This window comes from Hirundo rustica, chromosome 16 (genome assembly GCF_015227805.2).
Source record: "Hirundo rustica isolate bHirRus1 chromosome 16, bHirRus1.pri.v3, whole genome shotgun sequence".
Classification (NCBI taxonomy): domain Eukaryota; kingdom Metazoa; phylum Chordata; class Aves; order Passeriformes; family Hirundinidae; genus Hirundo; species Hirundo rustica.
Genome location: NC_053465.1, coordinates 8,721,278 through 8,741,041, shown reverse-complemented (window position 1 = coordinate 8,741,041; position 19,764 = coordinate 8,721,278). Strand labels below are relative to the sequence as shown.

The 19,764-nt window shown below is 52.2% G+C and overlaps 1 protein-coding gene across 1 annotated transcript; it reads right to left on the bottom strand.

Annotated features, from left to right (window-relative positions):
• Positions 1-6,990: 6,990 nt before the first annotated feature.
• GDAP1L1 (ganglioside induced differentiation associated protein 1 like 1) lies at positions 6,991-19,722 on the bottom strand. The gene is made up of 6 exons (XM_040079923.2): positions 19,406-19,722; positions 16,885-17,077; positions 13,488-13,661; positions 11,425-11,522; positions 11,184-11,298; positions 6,991-8,396 (listed from the first exon to the last, which is right to left on the bottom strand). The coding sequence occupies exons 1-6, from the start codon at positions 19,583-19,585 to the stop codon at positions 8,053-8,055; spliced, it is 1,104 nt and encodes a 367-aa protein (XP_039935857.1). The 5' UTR covers positions 19,586-19,722; the 3' UTR covers positions 6,991-8,052.
• Between the last annotated feature and the right edge of the window lie 42 nt (positions 19,723-19,764).

Genomic DNA, 19,764 nt, shown 5'->3' with positions numbered 1-19,764 from the left:
TTTTTTTTTTTTCTTTTTCTGCATTAAAATATTCCTGTTGTTCTCACAGAGCTGTCTTTCTGTCTGTAGAATTACATAGGGAATTTTCATCTCCAACATCTTACATATTTCAACATCTGTCTGCTAATCTTTCATTGCCTGTGTTTTTCCTGCTTTGTGGGCTCTGTTTCACAGTTCTTTCACAGAAGCAGCACATGGCCTGACTGCTGTGGCCAAGGCAGCTCTTGGTGCCTTAAACATTTTCCTCTGCTGGGAACAGGTAGAGCACAGTGGGAAGAGAAACTGCCTTAGGATTCATTTCACTCTTCACTTACCTGGGACTCTTTCAAATGTTGGTGTCACTGCATGCAAGATCAGGCAAACAGGAAAGTTGAGATCTTTCATAAGAGCCATGTGAGCAGTTCAGTCCTCAAACGTGTCTGGACCCAGGGTCTGATTCTTCCTCCAAGTTTGTTCAAAGCAAACGTGATCCATGAATGCTTAACTGGTGCTAAGTGATATTCCTGGTTTCCCAATTTATTTGTGTGTGTTGAAACTTGGGTTGTGGGTGGCTGCAAAAAAAGAATCCTATTTTCTGTTTTGGTGTGTGGCAGTTGGTGACAAACAGAAACACCCAGTTATGCCCTGGGGTGCAATGGAAGAAACTGCTGTGATATGTTAAATATTTTAGGAAATCAATCTTTAGTTGTGAACACGAGTCTGTGGTCACTTCATGAGATATTATCTGATTTTTCCACTGTAGCTTAATGTCCCTCAAACCAGGACACTTAAAGTAGCTCTCTGCAGCTTCTCTGCAATTGGCCTTTTCCAGCTCTTGGATCACCTTGTGTTATCTCCTTTTGCTCAGAAACCTGTTTCCTGGGATTAATTCTTTTCAGAGCTTCATCTCTCCTCCTGGAGCACAGATTAGTAATAAATGCTCTTCACCTCTGCTGGATTTGTGCTCTCTCTCAGTATTTTGCCTTCCCTTCTTTGAGCTATTTTGCAAAGCTTAAGATGAAAGTAATTAACAGACACAAAAGGGCTGTTGTGACTCTGCGCTGATGTTTAACTGTTGTTAAACAGAGCTGCTCTGTCACTTTACTGGTGGAAAACCTGGAGAAAAGCACACGGTTTATCCATTGAAGCAGGACTGCACCTGATGTGCTTGAGCTCGGGGAAGGAAAAAGGTGATGTGACAGCAGAGCTTGATGCATTAGGAGAGTTACCTTTGTCCTTCTCTTGGGGACCAAGTATTCAGGTAGTGGAGGGTACTTTCACCCAGGTGCTTAGCAGGAAATAATTAATTTGGATTTGGGAAGAGTGCCTTAGTGCTTAAATGAAGTACGGAACGAGAGCATCGAGTTTAACAGCTGGAAAAGCAGACATGGAAACGGCTCTCAAGATTGAGTGCAGTCCATGAAATCTCAGGTAATTATGTTATTGTAATATTTAGTCTGAAAGGTTATTTATTTTTAAACTACCCCCTGTCCATTACAAAACAAAAGACAATGCCATGTGCTTGTAACAAGCCAAATAACTCCTTTGTGAAGCTTTGGGACTGAAAGGTGACACAGAAAAGGAGTAGGGGAAGAGCTTTGCCAGCCTTTCAGGTGGGTTGGATATCACGGGAAAGCAGCACTTGGTAAAATGCCCTTTCCCTGTGTGCTCTTCGTGGCAATGTGTGCAGCGGCAGAACTGAGGATCTCCCTAGTGGTGAAGGCTGAAGAAAGGAAAATGTGCAACGAGAGTAATTGCAAACGATTCCTATTTTTCTCACATCTCCGAAGCCTTTTCCCATCTCCAGTCCACATTAATTTTGCGGGTCTGGGCTGTGTATTCCCTCAGTCATGGTTGATGTCAGAGCAGGAACTAGACATATCCTCAGTGTAAATGTCAGCTCTTCTGAAATGCTTTTCCTGGATCCTGCCCTGCCTGCAGAACCTTCCCATCTCCTGGGGACTGTGCTGAGAGGTCACACGTGGTGTGACCAGATCCGTGACAGGTTTAATGTCGTGACTCATCACCGAGGCAAATTCGGCTGAACAGGCTGTGCCTCAGAACAGCCGACTGCGGTGGAGAAAGCCATGCGAAAGGAGTGGAAAATGAGGATGATGCTCAGCCCACAGAGAGCTGCTGGTCTTATCACAAATGTGTGGATTGTTGTTCCCACAGCTAGCAGGATTGTGCTGTTGGGAATGGCACCCCGGGCCTGCCCTCTGCAGGTTTTGCAGGTGATGGGAGCGAGCACAGGTCTGGTGTGGGCTTGGTACAGCATCACTCCAGACCACGGCTCTGTGGCTTCAGCTTTGTCATAGCCTGACCTGATTCAGATTTTAGAGGAATGGGAGTGGTGGAGGTTTGAGGTTTTTAAGAATATATGTAATTCTCTTGATTGTCATAGTTTGGAAGTTAGGAGAAAAAAATGTGCCGGTGGTTTTTTGGTTAATTTTGTTTATTGGGGATTTTTCTTTGTTGTTTTCAGATATTTTGGGTTTTTTTTTTCTTGTCACCGAGAAAAAAAGAACTATTACTGTTGTGTAGTGCTTGGACCCAAGGGCACGGAATGGAAAGGAATTGCTTCTGGTAAGCAAAAATAGATTGTTCAGGAGGCTGGTGGTGGAGTGACATGACCTTGTGATGTAAAGAGCATGTGCAAAACAGCACTTAACTATGCAGGATACTTGGTTCTGTGTCAAGAACTGCCTGCAGCATTACACAGCACCCTCAAACCTGGTTTCACTGTTCTGATTGCAAAGTAGCTTTATTTGGATAACTCTCCTGGAGCTAAAAAGGATTTAGGTCACAGGAGAGATGAGGTGCTGGTAGGAAAGGGCTGAGAGGGGAGGCAGTGCAAGTGGGGAGATGGGTGGTGTTATTTTTAAAGGAATGTTCAAAAGTCATTGATCTGTGCTGTTTGTTAAGAGGTTTTTAGCAAGATTCCATCTCCTTCCTTTCTCAGCAGTTCTTCCTCAGACAGGGGGAACGGGAGGTGATGTGTTCACTGATGCAGAACCCGACAGCCCAGGGACTCCTGACGACAGGAATGTCTCTGGGAGATGGTCACGCATTGCCTGCCATCTGTGACAGCAGTGACACCAGGGAGTCCAGGAGAGGGCAAAGGGCTAGGACAGCACAGAGGGGTAAAGGAGAAAAGGGGCTGAAAGTAGATCATTGAGGGAACAAAAAGAAAGAAAAAATACTGTGAGCTCCTGAGAAGTGGGTGGAGGTTGACATTTTGCTTCTTGAAGCTCTTCAGAACCAAAGTGACATGGAAATGGAAATAATCTCCTCTCTGCAGGTAGAGCCTGGCCAGCAGCACACAAGTACTGCTGCAGTGATGGACACCTGTGTTCTGACAGAGCAATTCTTCATCCTCATTATTTATGGCAGAGCTGCTATTCCTTCTTCCACTGAGAGCTGTTCAGTGCAGGCTGTTTTCTCTCTGTTTAATCCTCCAGAGGAAAGCGAGTTAAAAGGAGAATGGAAGACAACAATAGTGAAATGTCCTTTGGGCACATCTGGGGATCAGTATCAGGGGAAAACCAGGAGATGTATTTGTCATGAATGTGCTTTATCAGAGAACCCAAGTTCCTGTGTGTTCTTATTACTGCTTATGACTTTAGATTCAGTAGAAATGGCTGGGTCTGAAACATCTGCAATTTGGCCACTGAGGCCATGCTTTGGAAATCTTTCAGGTGTACAAAATCTGTTCCTGTTCCCTACATACAGAGATGTTTTCACTTTCATTCACACCCTGTGGGGTTGAACTTTTCCCTGGGCACTGCTGCTGAGCTGTGGACTTTGTTCTGTCCCACCATGGCAGAAGGAGCTTTTCTACAGACTTGTGTAGCTAGAGCAGCTTTGCTGTGAATAGAAATTGCTATTTTATCTTCAGCTATGCCACAGGTAATTACAAGTTTGGGGTTACAATAGTTAGCTCTTAGGTTGTACATGATTTCCTGTTTCTTTGGGTTTTTAGTATTTAATCTCATCATATTTTATATTATCCCTAGCCATCTCAAAATACTATATTCATATTATTTCACATTATTTTAATCCTATATATCTTTCAGCAACCTGAGGGATTTACTTGCTGTCATTGCCTGCATTGTGGATCCAGTCTGGGTGGTTTTGGCTTTGATCCTAATGATGGCAGTGAATGCCACCAAACACAACCTGATGTTAAATATTTTCACAAGCTTTAATGTTTTCTATTTGGTGTTATGTGGGGAAATCCTTTATTTACTTTCACAGGAGAAAGGAGGGAAGGAGCAGCTCCTACACCATCCCTCTTCCCTCTGTAGCCTGGATTCTGAAATTGTGGTCAGGTGGTTAGATTGGTTTTTTTCATTCAAAACCAGAGGAACACTTGGCAAATAATTTCTGACAGGGCCAACAAATGGTGACTAGATTTTCTTAGGCAGCTCTTGATCTCAAATTTTTTGGCAAGTTGTGAGAGGCTCTGTGGTGTGTTCCCTGTCCTCTGGCCAGCTTGGTGCTGAAACCCTTTATTCTGCATGGAGAAGTCTTCTCCATCCCTTGCCAAGCAAAGGAGAACGCTGCCAGCCAGTAGTAAGGCTGACATGTACATTTTCAATTTTCGTAATCGAATCTTTGAGCAAATCCTGTAGGAATAAAAAGATTTCAGAAGCTGTAGCTCTGCAAATGTGACCAGTGGGAGCCTGTTAAACAGGAGGCTTGAGAGACAGGAGGGAGAGACTGTGTCATGAAGCTGTATCTCAGAGGTGCTTGGACTTGATATAAAGCCCGTGATTTTCATCCCTCTGATAATTAGAAGTTCCACACCTCAGCACAGATAGAGATTTTAAAGCACTGAGGTGCCTCAAAGCGCATTTGTCCCTAAAACACAGGAATTTTGAAGGATAAAAAATTGCTAGGGTAAATAAGTACATCTAGAGAGTGAAGGAGGACCCTGGCTGAAGCTGGGTCAGGCACACAGGAGTGTTGGGTGCAGGATGCTGCAGGAGCCATTCCCTCTTGTCTAAAATATAAAATAGCACCTCTGAGATGCCTCCCCTTCCAGCCTTTCCCCTTGGGCGCTGCTGTTACCCCACACCTTGCCGAGAGCAAAGCATATAGTCCTGGAGTGAGAAAACAGGTTTTAACCATCATTTTCATGTTTCTGTGTACAGAACATGCCCTGGGCAGAGAACAGGCCAGTGCCTGGCTCGTGGCCAGGTCGTGCAGTGGGCTCCTCTCTGCAGTGGAACTGGAGCAGAAAAGTTCTGATGTGGCTGAGATCAGCTGGAGCAAGAGCAACTTTTTATGATGACAGCTTGTCATTACCACAGGGCTGCTTACAGCAACAGGCTAATCTGGATTGATCGGGGCTCTGACATCGGTTCCGAGGGATCTCGCACATCAATCCAGCCTCTGCCTGCCACAGTAATTGTCTTTTATCACTCTCACCGATTGCTTTTCCCTGGAGCAAAGTCCTGGTACCTTTTCATTACCAGGGCAGGAGAACAAGGCTTAGTGACAGGGAGTGGCTCTTATTCTTATTCTTATTCTTATTCTTATTCTTATTCTTATTCTTATTCTTATTCTTATTCTTATTCTTATTCTTATTCTTATTCTTATTCTTATTCTTATTCTTATTCTTATCCTTATCCTTATCCTTATCCTTATTCTATTTTTAATTTGGTCCAGAACAAAGGCTTATTATTGACTATTTCTGGCTGAGAACCTGTACAAAATCTGCCACTCCAGCATCAGTGGCTTCCCAGCAGCCCACGATGCGACACTGGGGACAGCTCCTGTCCGTTCCTTGTTCCAGCTGCTGGATCTGCCTGGCTTCCTTGTAACAGCTGCATTTTAACTGTGTTCTCCAAACAAAACACACACCTGTTTTCTCCAGTGTTTAGAGGTCTGATTTGCTCCATGCTTGAATTTATTCTGTGGTGTAAAATACAAAAATAAATAAAATTAAGGAGCAAAGTAACCAGCAGCAGTCTTGCTAAGCAGCTTCCTTCTGCCTCATCCTTGGACTGAAATCCTAGGAATGAAGGAAGTATTTGCTCTCCTTCCTTCTGGGTTTCCTGGCCTTGTGGCCCATTAATATTCCTTTCTACACCTGGTGTGTGCATTTCATCAGCTCATGGAGATCACTGGGGAATGTGTGTGTAGGACCACAAACAAAGGGAAAAGGGTGAAATTCTGGTAAGGGTTTAATGTTGGTGTATATTTATAAATCTTTCAGGGGATTTTATCACCAATTAATTGACCAAAGAGGAGATTACCCATAGTTAATTTTCTTACACCTTTCAGATTCAGCAAAAGGAAGGAGCTCAGGGCACCCTCCTGCCTCCCTCTTCAAAAAGAAGAAAAATAACTATTTCTTCTGATTCCACAAAGAAAATACTGAATGTATTTGGGGGAACGTGTGTCTGCAAGGTTTCACCCAGCAGCCTCAGCTGCAGGAGCCAGGTGTGCACATGCAGATTTAGGTTCTCACACAATTTTAAGTGCACCCCCAACCACAGGGGGTAACACAGATAGCACAGAGCCTCTGCAGCAACACAGCCTGTTGTATTCCAAAAGCCTGCCACACCAACCTTATGACAAGCACCGTATAAATGTGTGCGCTTTGCACTCCCTATGTGCTCATCCCTGGGAATTCCTGCTAAATGTTCCCAATTCTGTGGCTCCCAGGTTGTATCAAAAGCTCCGGGGGAAGCTTGCTGCTTTCAAATCCATAAAGATAACTTTTAAATTGGTGGCAAATGCAATTCCTGTTATTTCAGCCACACTTGGCATACGTTCCCAAGCCCCGAGATGCAGCATGGCTCCCAGGGATCTCTGGAGTGCCTGGAAAGCCAGCAGGCTGAGTGCTGACAGAAATTAGTGGCTGGAAGAGGAATACATATAATTTTTATACCAGTACAGTACATGAGCCGAAGCACAAACCACCTGCACATCCCACTGCCCTCGGGCATGCCTTGCACTAGGACCAGAAGGATGTGGGATACACTTAGAGATGCGAAGCCATTACTCCTCCCATATGGTTTATTGAGGATCTCAGTTTCCAAAGCATGAGTAGCAGTGAGGCCCGTTATTCTTTCCAGCATGCAAAAGGCACAAGAAAGTCATCAATGTGATTCTGTGCAAAGTGTCCCTAAGAAAACACACAGCGAGGAAATGACAGAAAAGAGCCCCCGATGGAAGAAAGCCAAAGCGCCTTCAGGAAAGTGCTGAAAAGTTCTGAAAATGGTTGTACTTTTTCAGAGTCCAAATATGCTCAGTTGGTGAAAGATGCTTTGCAAATCCGTGAAAGAAAACTCAAGGGACGGAGCCAAAAGGCTTAAAACAATAATCTCCTTCATGTGCCAGAATTCAGGATGAAAGTCAAAATGATTTATCTCAAGAAAAAAGTGCGGCAGTTAAAGACAGACATTAAATTCTTTAAAAAAAAGCCCACCAAAACCAGACGTAGAAAGTGGATACATTCTAAGAGCAGCTCAATAAAAAATATCCCTTTTAATGAAAATAATTTTTAAAATGGATACTTGAAGAACAGAAATCCACCTTGACTGTGACCAGCTACTGCACCCTGCTCCCAGGAAAGCCTCCGAGCACGACAACACAACTTCCTAGAAGAAGAAAGTCCCCACTACCTGCATGTGTGAAATGTGGCCAGTGAACAATTTGGAAACACAAACGCACAGGACCAAGCATCCAAGTCCCAATTAGTCAACTTGGGTGTCGGGAAGCCTCCTGGGATTCCTGTTTCTCCCACTGGAGCTGGCTGGTGCTGGAGGCAGTGCCACTTCCCGACGGGCACGGCTGAGCCCGTGAAACCCTTGAGCCTCTCGCTGGAGTTGAACACTTAAATCTAAAAAAGGCATTTACAAGTTGACACTTTGTTGTTGTTGTTGTTGCTGTTGTTGTCTTATTTCCTTGCAGTATAGGTTTCTACTTCTAGACTATGGAATGTTACATTAAACAATATAATTATTCATTACCTTGCTTCAAATTTCATTACAGTTACTGAGGCTTCATCATAATTTCACACAGCACAGAGACACCAAACTAAACACCAAGCAGTCAGCACTAGATGTATTTTTTCTTTAAGTACCAATAAGCAAAATACCCCATTCCCCCCAGAGATCCCATCAGGAAGGAGGCTCCCAGGAAGGAGGGAGGTTTCCGCTTGACCAGCCTGAAGGCATTGGGTACCACTGCGGAGAGCAGCGTGGTGTGTATGTCTCCCAAGACTTTCCTGAAGGCGAAGCGTTTCTGTATCCTGTCAAAGAAGGACTGTAGGTTAGGCCTGCTGCCATCTTCCCAGTATTTCTTAGAGAGTCCCAGAAACTTGAGGCGATGCAGGGTGGCTCCTAACAAGACATCGGCCAAAGTAAAGACGCATCCGCAGAGCCAAAGTTCACACTTCTGCCCTGGAGAGAGAAGAGACAGAGCAAAGGTAAGAATCCCTTGGGTGGGCACCTAAAATCTTGCTCAATAGGCAGGAGCATTTGTATTAGATCTGGGGCTTTTTTCCCCAGCTCTTTGATGGGCCAGGAGCTCAGAGCCCATCTACCAGGTTACGTGATGGAGGGTCTGGGGGTGCCAAAAGCTGGGAATATGAGATGATCATTTATATCCCGTGTGAATATACAGACTACTGGCTGCACAGTGGCTCTGCTGCCTCTCCCCCAAGTCAAGAGCAGCAGGAGACGACATCCTCCTGTACCCAGCAGGTCCTTGGAAAAGATCCATTGCCCCCCTTGAAGGAGGAAGCCGTGTAGTGACCCCTTCAGCTGTGTCAGTGCGCGGGCAGAGCAGCAGTGTCTGCCCTTGGCTGCACTAGGAGCTGTTTCAGGAGTGCCACGTCAGCTTGGCCTATTTTAGGGATGTGAGAAATCCTTGGGAATCAAAACCACTTGCTGGATGGCCTGGCTGCTCTCTGGTGTGCTGCTGGGGAGGTTCTGCCTTTGCTGTACCAGGTACCCTGCTCCAGGACACCAAAACTGGCAGCACATCTGTGCCAAGAGTGAGACTTTTTGGGGAGACAGAGCTCAATGTGAGTGCAGGATATGAAGAAAGACACTGAAGGGTTGACAGCCCCTGATAATGGGTGATCCTGGAATATCCCACTAGAGAGACATCCAAAAATAAACCAAGCTGATGTTAGGCTGGAAAAAGCAGTTTGAGGCCAGGATATTGTTAAGTACCCCCCTCAGTGCCCTTTCAATACTGAGGAGCTGGGCTGGGATGGAGCTGTGGGAGATGAGAGAAGGTGCAGATAAAGAACATCAGAAGGGACACAGAAATCCACCCTCAGTCAGCTTTGCTCCAGATTCCTGTTTCTGGGGCTCCTCATTGTCCTGTGGCTATTATATCAGGAAAGGGAAGAAGAAAGGCTCCGGTAGAGCACCCCAGCACAGGCACCGCTGCTGCAGGGCTGCCTGCAGGACCAGGCCAGGGCAATTATGGGTAATTAGCAACCCTCATTTGTAGCTGCTTGGCAGCCTGCCTGATCCTGCTGGAGACACTGCCCGGGTGGACAGACTGCCTGTGCCTAATTAGTCAATAAATATTTTCAGTGACTAATGACTTGTGGGGGTGCTGCAGCTGCAGCTTCTTGGGTGTGTGGTGGGGACTTTGTGGGTGCTTCTGCTCAGAGGTGAGGGGAGCAGAGCTGTGGCAGCAGCCTCACTCCAGGCACTGCTGCAGATGAAGGAGAAAGCAGGTGGTGAGGTGGGGTGAGGATGGTGACCTGGGGAGAGCTGTGATCCACCCCTGCCCCTCCTGGCTCTGGGCTTGCACCTCTGCTGAGGTCTGGAGCCCCATGTGGGCTGCCCCAGCACCGGGTGGGGCTGAAGCAAAGCAAAGCAATCTCTCCCCTTTGCATCCCGAGCAGCCCCAGCTCGGCTCAGCCCGCCCCAGCTGCACGGGTGCCCGTGGCAGGGGTCTCCTGGTGCTCCTGCCGCACCTCCCACCCTCCTCCCGCCCGCATCGCCCGCAGCCCGGGCTGCGTGGGAGTGGAGCTGCTGCACTGCAGCTCCTGGGAAGCTGCCAAAGCGGTGTTCGTGCCCGCTGCTGAGATCCTGACCAGCCCGTGGGCACGGTGTGGGAGTTTGGGGTTCTGGAGCAGAGGGCAGGAGCAGCACACAAGGACTGAAGGCACTGGAGCACCCGGGTGCTGGCACCAGCAGCAGCAGCCATCCCTCTGCTCCAGACACCTGGGATGTCCTCCCAGGGGACCTCATTAGGCTGAATTCTGCTGTCCCAGCCCTCACACCGGTTAATGAGGGTGTTTGAGGAAAGTAGGGCAAGGCGGGATGCCACTGTGAACACATCAGGGCTCCTGGTAAATCCCCAGCCCGATGCCCTGCAGGGCCCGACCTTGGCACCTCCGAGGGCCCTCCAGTGCGGCCCCAGGAGTGATGCACGGCTCCCCAGGGCCGAGGCTGGCCCCGAGGGCAGGGACAGCTGCGGGGCCATCCCCTGATTAACGGTGTCTGGGCTCTGCAGCTGGCTGCCCTCCCGGGCCGGGGTTCTGAGCCCTGCCAGCAGTGGGGAAGAGAGGAGGAAGGACGGCGTCACCCAGGGTGATGGCAGGACAAGCACTGCCCAGCTGTGCCCAGGCACCCCTGACTGCCAGGGCTGCTCTGGGCAGGCTCCAGCACCGTGTGTTTGATGTCAGGGACGGCTGGTGTCCCTCCCTCCCACCTGCTGGCGTGTGACGAAGGTGCTATAGAGGCTCTCCCCACCAGGGCCCCTCAGATTCCTGGGTTTCCCTGCCCATGCTCCACTGGGATGTGCAGGGGGCTGGGCTGGGGCACACGTCCCCATCTCTGCACCTTCAGCAGCCAGGGCTCCTCGTGGTGCCAGTGCCTGGGGCCAGCCTGCTCCTTCCTAAACCAGACAGAGCACCAGGGGATGTCCACCCCTTGCTGGGGTAGAGGGCACCTGCCATCACCCTGCGATGGCTTTGGGGCTCCCAAAGAGCACCCATGAGGACAGGGGTCCTGCGGGCAAGGGGTGCAGGGGTGGTTTGCCAGAGGTCAGTAAAACCATGGCTAAAACAGCCTCAGTGTCCCAAAACCAGGAGAGCCCAGTGGCAGCACCAGTGGTTGCTCCATGGGGGTTGTTCATCAGGTACAAAGTTTTTGACTGTTTCTGGTGTTGCACCTCAGCCTCGTGTGGAAAAACACCCCATAAACACAGCCCAGGCCTACCTTGGTACTCCAATTTCCTTTTCTCCAGCTCAGCCTCAATCTGGTCTAGCACCATCCCAAGTTCTCCAAGGATCTTCTTCAAGTAGTTCACATTATCGTGCTCCAGGATCTTGGCCTGGGTGGAAAGCAGGGTTAGAATGGGGAATAAATGGATGCAGGGACACAAAGAATCCACTGCCCATGGCAGCTCTGTGGGTCGTGTTCCCCCAGCACCAGGGACGTGTGGCTTTGACCCACTCACCATGAGCTTCTTCTGCTTGGAGAGGTAAGGTTCAGATAGCTGTGGCTCCTCTTCATGGTCCAGCTTCATCAGATCCGTGGTGGCGTTAGCTAAATGTCCTGGGGAGGACAGACAGAGAGGCTGGGATAGTGAGTGCCTGATAGCAAAGCACCTCATCCTGCAGCCCAAATATTGCTGTAGCACCAAGGAAAAACACCCCAGAGAGCTTAAATGGGCCAAATTCATGGTTTTCTGCTGCTGTGCTTGCACACCTGAGGGGATGTGGCCCCATCAGCTGTCCCATCCACTCACACAGGGCAGCGCTGGCTCCAAGGTATGGCCAATCCCCCTCCCTCTGCCAAGTCCCAGCCTGGGAGTTTCAGCCCTTCATTTCCCCTGCAGGATTCATACTAGAGCTGCTGGAAGCTCTGTCTGTTGCTTACTGTTTTAAGAACGGCCCTGAGCTTGCCCATAACCTGGCTCCTGCAGCTCCGTCCCCAGCAGGCTGAACCCTTGCGATGTCCGAGCTGGCTGCCCACACCTGGGTGTCTGTTCAGGGCACTGGGGCAGGGAGGGGCACAGGGGAAGTGCTCCCTCCTGGCTGAAGCTGTTCTGCCCTGGCTCAGTGTCCGGGGGTCCAATTCCATGGTGTGGAGCCCACCATGGTGTGGGTTCTCACCCTGCTGCCTGCCTGGGCATAGGGAGGATGGGAAGGGCTTTGTGCAAGGGAGCTAAAGAGGGAAAGGGGCAGAATGAAAGGAAGAAAGGAATCCTAGAGGCAGAGTAACACCTAAGGGATAGCATGAATTACCCAAAGTGGGCTAATGTCTTCCTGCCAGGGACCATCTGTCTTTCCCTCCTTGTTCCCTCCAATAAGGGAGGCCTTGGCTCTGCCACTGTGCTGGTGCGGGAGGTGCCAGGGCTGGCTGGGGTGGGAGCCAGCAGCAGGCTGTGCACTGCCGTAGAATGCTGAAATTCCCTGTTTTCTGCCATGAGTTTGTGCTTGCTAAGGCTGCCAACCAGCTCTCCTGGGGCTGCAACTCAGATGGAAACCTGGATATCATCCTGATTTCATTCCCCTTGGGAGAGCCTGGAACCTCCATTCACCCTCTCCTTGGGGCACAGCTACATCGATTTCCCTCAGCACCCACTGCTGCAGGGCAGCTGAGCCATTGCCTGAGCGTAGAAGATGTGCTGGGGCGAAAGGACACCCACCATCAGCCCACAGACCTGCTCGTGCCCCTCCAATGGCTTGGGAAAAATGCCACCAGTGACAAGGTTTGGACAAGATGTGTTGAGAGACCTCGGCAGAGTGTGGGGAGGTGATGAGAGGCAGATGGGGGCTGAAGCCATCACAGCAGCACCCTTTGGGGAAGGGATGGGCTCTGGCCTATATCAGCCCAAGGTCTGGGGGTGGAGGTGACACTCGGTGACATGGGGAAAGCTGTCTGTGACAGCTGTCAGCAGAGGCAGGGCACACCACAAGCTCCACCTCAGGAATTGTGTATTTCTCTTTGTGCACACCTCAGCATCCCACCTCAGCAGAACCATCTGGGACCCAGGCAACCAAAGGGATGGGGGTGGGAGCTGTGTTTTCTATGGGCTCAGCTTGGGGCCGGAGCCTGAAGGAAGGGAGAGACCTGTGACGTGCCAATACCCTCCCGACAAGGTCGCTCTTCTGGCTGGGAATTCTCTCCAGGAGCAATCCCTGCCATTGAGTTATATTAAGCATCGTCAATGTTTCATGAGCACTTGAAGGTCAGGTACACAGACTTATGCCGATTCATCCACTGCCTGCAACTCAATCTGGCTGCACTCTCCCGCCTTTGCCCTCAGAGTTTTTGGAGGGAGAGGGGCAAATTCCTGTGCCCCAGAAAGAGCTGAGGAGAAGCCTGCATGGCCCATGGGAGCCCCGACACCCTCTGGGTTAGGAATTCTCTCTAGGATGCCTGCAATAATTCCCAGATCAGCTGTGCTTCGCCATTTCCCAGCTCTGCCCCCGCCTGCTCTGGTAGGAAGGGGAGATGAGCAGGAGAGCAGGAGCAGGGTGGCAGGCTGGGCCGCGGAGCCTAAAGGCGACTTACTGCGGATCTCAGTGGTGGCGTACTTTGGGATCATGGAGTCGGTGGTGAGCTCGGGGTGCAGGATGCAGCCGTGCGTGTAGGCGTCCATGGGCAGCGAGTCCAGCAGCTCCCGGTACTGCAGCACCCGCGAGTGCAGCGGGCTGCCTGGCTCGGGGATCAGCTGCGGCACGTTCTCTGCAGGGCAAAGGCAGAGGTGTGAGCAGCACCTGGGCTCAAGCACTCGTTAGGGGCTCATTAGCCTGCTCTGGACAGCAGTGTGCAATCCTGCTGAGATAGCCGGGCTGGAGGAGGCACAGAGTTCACTCAAATCACGCTCTGCCCTGCTCCGGCCGTGCTCCGAGATGGGCAAACCCGCAGGATCACGGGGGAGTGTACGGATGTCATTACCCAGCCCCACAGCCCTCGTGTTCCCTGGGGTCAGCGCAGCCAGCCCCGAGTCGCCTCTGAATTTGTACACTGTAATTTCACATCTCTTAGAATGGGAGGAAAATCTTCCTGGTCTGCAGAAAAGAGCTGATCTATGGGGATTTGAGTTTGATAGGATCTCCTGAGTTACACGCTCTTTACACCAGCGGCAGTGAGGTACCTCATTCTCTTGGGCTTCCTTGGAAATCCCAAAAATGGGCAATAGGAGTAGAAAACCGAAGGAGCCCAGTGTATCTTCCCTCTGTGCTCAGCCACTGTCTGCAGGAACATCCCTTGCCCTGGCTGGCTCTGCTCCTCCCTGCCTTGTTGGGTTTTATTCACTTTCCATGGATGGTGGTTTGCACCGTGCCTTTTATGACACTTTCAGCTCAAAATACATGGCAGGTAACACCAGAAGAAGCAAAACATTGCTCTTGTCTCCCCCAAGTTTTGTAACTCTCCCATTTTTTTAAGGGTTCATAGATGTTTATAGTGTCTGCAGAAAGCAGTTCACAGGTAGTGAGTAAATCCACCACCAGGACTGGATTTGTTGCCTATATCCTGTCTGCAGCACCGGGCTCTCCACGTGCCGGTGCCTCCACCGGAGTTAGGTCACGCTGGCAGAAGGACTTTGGCAGATGTGACCCTTGTTTCAGGAGCTGAAGTGACAGCTGTGCTCTGCCCAGCCCTGCTGCTGGTGGCAGGAGCTGGGCTGCAGGCATGGCAATGCCCGCCTGGCAGGGACCTTGCCTTGCCATTATTGTGCCTGCTGGATGAGATGTGCCTGGCTGGAGGAGAACCAGGCGAATTTTGGTACCTCCTGTACTGGAAATCTCCTCGTGGCTCTGACCCGGACTGTCCCTGCTGGAAAGCTCCACAGAGTTGTTCCCACTGACAGGCATCAGTGTCACTGTCCCCTGAGCAAAGGGAGGTTGTGGTGGCTCCTCCCTGCCATGGGCTGCTCACTGCCCAGGCTCCAGCTCTGCCAGTGGGGATTTTCCACCCGAGAAAAGTGACCAGATGAATGAAACAATAACTGGCCTATAGCTTGTGTGCTCCTTCCACAGGGCTCCTGGCCAGCACCCGACGGGTTGGGAGCAGCACATGCAGAGGGACTGCCCCATCCCGCAGGAAGATGGAGCAACCACAATGAAATAGCGGCGTGCTGGCCACCAGCCCACGACCTTCAGCACGTTCCAGGGAGGTTTTTCATTGGGATGGCTTGACTTGCCTTTACATGCCACAGCAACCTCCACACAGGGGCTGCTGTTGCACTCCATGGCTGTGCAAGGGGGTGCAGACCCCGGAGGACACTATTGCCTGGAAGAAATATTGCCCTGGTCAACTCATCAGCGGTTTCTGGGCTCTGCTGGGCAGTGTCCTAGTGAGAAGCACCCTCAAATGTGGCTTATTGGCACTATTCACTGCAATTTTGGGGGAAGGAAAATATTTCTCTACACACCACCCTTTACTGATAGCTGGCCCTCAGTGTGTGTAAGCAGCTGATAAAGGCCATGCTCTTAGCCCAGGGGAAAACATAGCTGAGTAAAAATGCCTTGTAAAGGCCTTTTCAAACTCTACACATTTCTGCAAGGTGGCTGATTCCCCCCCTTTCAGCGCTGCCACGTCCTGGCAGTGCTTTTGGCAGCTGCATTGCTGGGTGATAGGATGGAGCAGAGCAGGGAGTGATGTCCTGGGCCCTCTTTTCTGGAGCTTCCCCTCTCCACTTCCCAGCAAAAAGGTAAGAAACTGCACCTGACTGGGAAATCTCAACGACAGGAGTTTCCCAGCGCTCGGGCAGCTCTGTGTCCCCCTCCTGCTGGGGACAGCCTGTTGTCACATATGTCAGACCACCTGCCCTTCGCAGAGACCGGGTGAAGTGGTGCAGGGACCGACAGTCCCCGCTGTCCCTTGGTGCTGGGGCTGCTGCCAGGCAGGAAAGCAGCTGCCATTCCCTAGGCCCTGCTGCTGGTGTGGGATTCTCCTGATGGAGCCACGCCTGCTGCCCCACTGGTGAGCGAGCTGCGTGCCTCCACGGAGCAGCAGCGCAGTGCCGGGGCCGGGAGAGGACAGCAGCTGAGCTGGCAAGGCGCCCTTGCTTCGGGAGCTATTTTGAGATGTTTTTGATGTCTCTGTTGCAAGGGGATGGATGCTGGGGCAAACATGGTGATGGCAAAGCCCGAGATCCCTGCCCAGCTTTGAAGCCTGCCTGGTGGGTGTCTCAGCCCAGCATCCCCCAGGACTGGAGGAATGGGGGTGAAGGGGATGCCAGGGAGAGGCTGCTCACTGCAGCTGCCGAGAAAAGCTGACTTTGAGCTCTGTCTCAGCATCCCGGTGTGCCAGGCTCAGCAGGCCACTGCCTGCAGCCCTGCTCCGGGGGGAGTATGAGCTTCCCTCTCCTGGCTGTCCCTTCCTCTGGGTTTGTGTCACATCATCCTCCCGTGGTCCTCAGCACCACTGGCTGGTTTTGACTCTAAAGAAGCTGTCTTCTCTGAGGCACAGCAGCAGCAGGGACAGCGAGGTCCCTGCCCATGGCCCAGGAATCCTCGAGGAAGCGGGGAGAGGGGCAGCAGCACACAGCTTAAACCCACCTTCTCCCTTACGGCCCCTTTACACAACTACCCAGGGCCAAAGCACCAAGGTGCCTAAAGTCAGAAGTGTTCCCACGGGCCGTGCCCCACTGGGGACTCCGGTGAAATGCCACCATGCACCTTGGGGACTGAGAGAAACCGTCTGGTTTGGAAGCATGATGTCCAGGCCAGAAAAAGTGGGACTCAGCCACCACACCCCTCAGAGGGCTCCAGGAAATTTCCTGCTGGAAATTCTTCAGTTTCATGGGAAAAGGAAAACATAGAAGTCTGGGGTGGGCTGGTGGCTTGCTGATCTTCTGGGGTGAAGATGAAACTTTAAAGGAAAAAGTGGATTCGTTTAGCAAAAAAGAATCTGCACTAGACACGAATTTCGTCTGAGGCACAACCCAGCCTGGCATTACCTCCCGTGAAGTTCTTCTCCATGTAGTCGATGATCTGGTTGTAGTCGCTGATGATGTTGTCCCTGTGGATGATGACGGGCACCTCCTCGCCCAGGTTAAGCCGCATGAACCAGGGCTCCTTGTGCTCCATCAGGGGCATGCTGACGTCCCGCTCCTCGCAGGGCAGCCCCTTCTCTGCGATGACCAACCGCACCTGGGGCAAGAAGCCGGGGAGAAAGGGCTCAGCCCCACGCACCGAGCTGGTCTCCAGTCCCCCCCCTACCCCATCACACCCCAGACCCTTCCCTAAAACTTAAACACAGTGACATGCCAGCGTCACGTGCTTGCCCTGCAAGAAGCCAAGCAGCTGCTGCCATGGGACAGCTGCAAACTCCAGGCAGTCACGAAAGAATTTGTTTTCCTGGCAAAGAGGGGATAACCCATCCTGTCTTCTGAGCATCACGGACCATCCTCTCTGGTCCTGGTGGCCTCTGTGACGGGCAGAGGAGCTGGAGGGCTGAGAGCCAATCCCTCAGCAGTGGGTGGAAGGAGGCAGGAGCTCCCCAGCTGGGGGAGAATGAGTGATGCTGCTGTGGATCCTGGCACAGCCCAGCACACACCTGAGGAAGGAAAGGAGGAGGAAGCAGAGGCTGCAGCAATGTTATGCCCTGCATGTGCACCCAATGAGTTCTGCTGTCTGCCTGAAGGAGACCTGGATGCTGACTCAGGTATGTCCCACTCTCAGGAGTGGACTCTGGCTTCACCAGCACGTTTTGAGCAGGTGAAGGCTCTGATCCGTGGGAAGTTCCAGGCAGCCCCTGTGACCCTGTACAACATTCCTCCTCCTCCTCCATGCTGACATGAGCTTGAGAGCAGCACCTTCACACCTCTTGTGTCAAACCTGCTGCCTCCCCATTCCCCTGCCACTGCCCTCCTCCAGCGCTGTGGGGTGGCACCCACACTTCTCAGGGGTGGGAAAGGCGGGTCCAGCCTTGCAGAGGGGCAGGAGGAGGCCCGAGTGAGGCTGGATGTGGGACACCATCACCTTCCCCACCCCAAGTGCCAGCCCTCAGGGCTGATCCTGCTGCTCTGCTCTATACATGAGACGGTGTTCAATTTGCACTCAGGGATGGCATTTTAGGCTTCTGGGTTATAAAAGCTGACTATTATGAACTAAGTATGTCAAACACAAAAAAAAAAAAGCCCACGGGGGATGTGAGAAAGCCATGATTTACAGAACCACTGAATGAGGAAAAGTACTTGTTTTAATCCAACTAGCAGCAGCTAAAAATACAATTTAACATATATAAGCATTTCTGTGAATACTTCAGCGTTCCCGGGCAATTAGTCATTAATTATTCACAGGACTGGCAAGTTATTTTTTTTTTTCTTTTAAAGTCAAACAAGAGAAATCTTGGCTTCCTCAACTGCAACTCGCTCCTGGCCTTTTCCTCCCAGCTGATAAATAAACCTCAGCCAGTACCACCCGGGGTATCCAGCCCCAAGCTCCCTGTGCTTCCCTGTTCTGGTGTCAGGAGCTGAAGGCCTGGCAGCGCAGGGTATCCGTGCCTGAGGGCAAGGGGATCCCCTACCAGCACCCCAAAGGGGGATCCCAGCCAGGGGTGACAAAACATTCCTGGGGAATTCCCCGGGGAGCCGGGCACGAGCATCCCCCCTCCAGCGCGGATCCCGAGCCCGTCGGTCCCGTGCTGCCGAGGGCGGCGGGGCCGACCATGTGCGGCCACCCTGCTGCATTGGGCATCCTCCCTCCTTTGTGTCTGCAGGCAGGAGCGGGCACCTCTGCCCGGCCTTCCCGCTGGGCTGTGGAGCTCGGGGAGGGCCTGGCTCCGCGGAACTTGGTGTTCCGCCACGCACCCCTCCGAATAGCCCGTTCTCCATATGGTACTGATGGCTAAGGGATGATGCGGGGTTGGGGCCGGCGGAGATGGTTGGGGTTTGCTACACAGCTGCCGTGCTGCGAAACGAGCATTTACTATTGTCTGGAAAACGGGATTTCTTGCTGGGGCACCCCGGAATAGAATTTCCAGGGCACTGCTGCAGTGTGAGGGGTGAATGAATCATCGCTGCGTGCTGGGTGCCGGGATCCTCTCCTGGGCGCCGGGATCCTCTCCTGGGCACCAGCCTGGCTCGGGGCTGCCTCTCCTCTCCTCTCCTCCCCTCCGGAGCAGCAGGGTGGTCCCGGGGCCCGGCTCTGCCTTTGTCTGCGCCCCCGGCCACGCCGGTGTGCGGCTGGCAGCGAGCACAAAAGCCGAAGGCGGCTCCCGGCTGATCCCAAAGCAAAGGCAAGATGTGGCTGAGACCCCCCCATCCTCATCCCCACGCCTAGCCCCGTCCCCTCCCCAGGCGGATGCTGTTCAAAGGTACAAAGATCTGCCCGGCCGCTCGCTCCTTCCCCGGCCATCCACGGGACTGAGCCCCTCGCTGTCCCCCGAGCGCATCCATCCTCCCGAGGCAAAGGGATGCCCTGGGAGCCGGAGCTGATCCTCGCCCGGGAGCCCGGCCGAGCGATCGTTTTCTTTACCTTTTGCGAGCTGAAAGACTGGGTCCAGTGGTACAAAACCAATCTGTCCTGGGATTTGAGAGCGGGGTCTGTCGGGTCGTGATTTTCCTCGCCTTCCGTGGATTTCCCCGCGGTGTTCTCCAGCGCCGAGATGGGCCACCAGCTGCAGTTGGTGGGAGTAACATTATTGGGAGTCGCCATGACAGCGAGCGAGCGAGCGGGAGAGGGACGGGGAGCGAGCGGCGCTAGCCCAGCATCACATGGGCTCCTGCCAGCCCATCACTCCCGGGGCAGCTCCGGCTCCCCGGCCGGCAGCGGGGCGCGCAGCTCGGGGTCACAGCGCGGGCTGCTGCCGCCGGGGCCGGGGCCGGGGCCGGGGC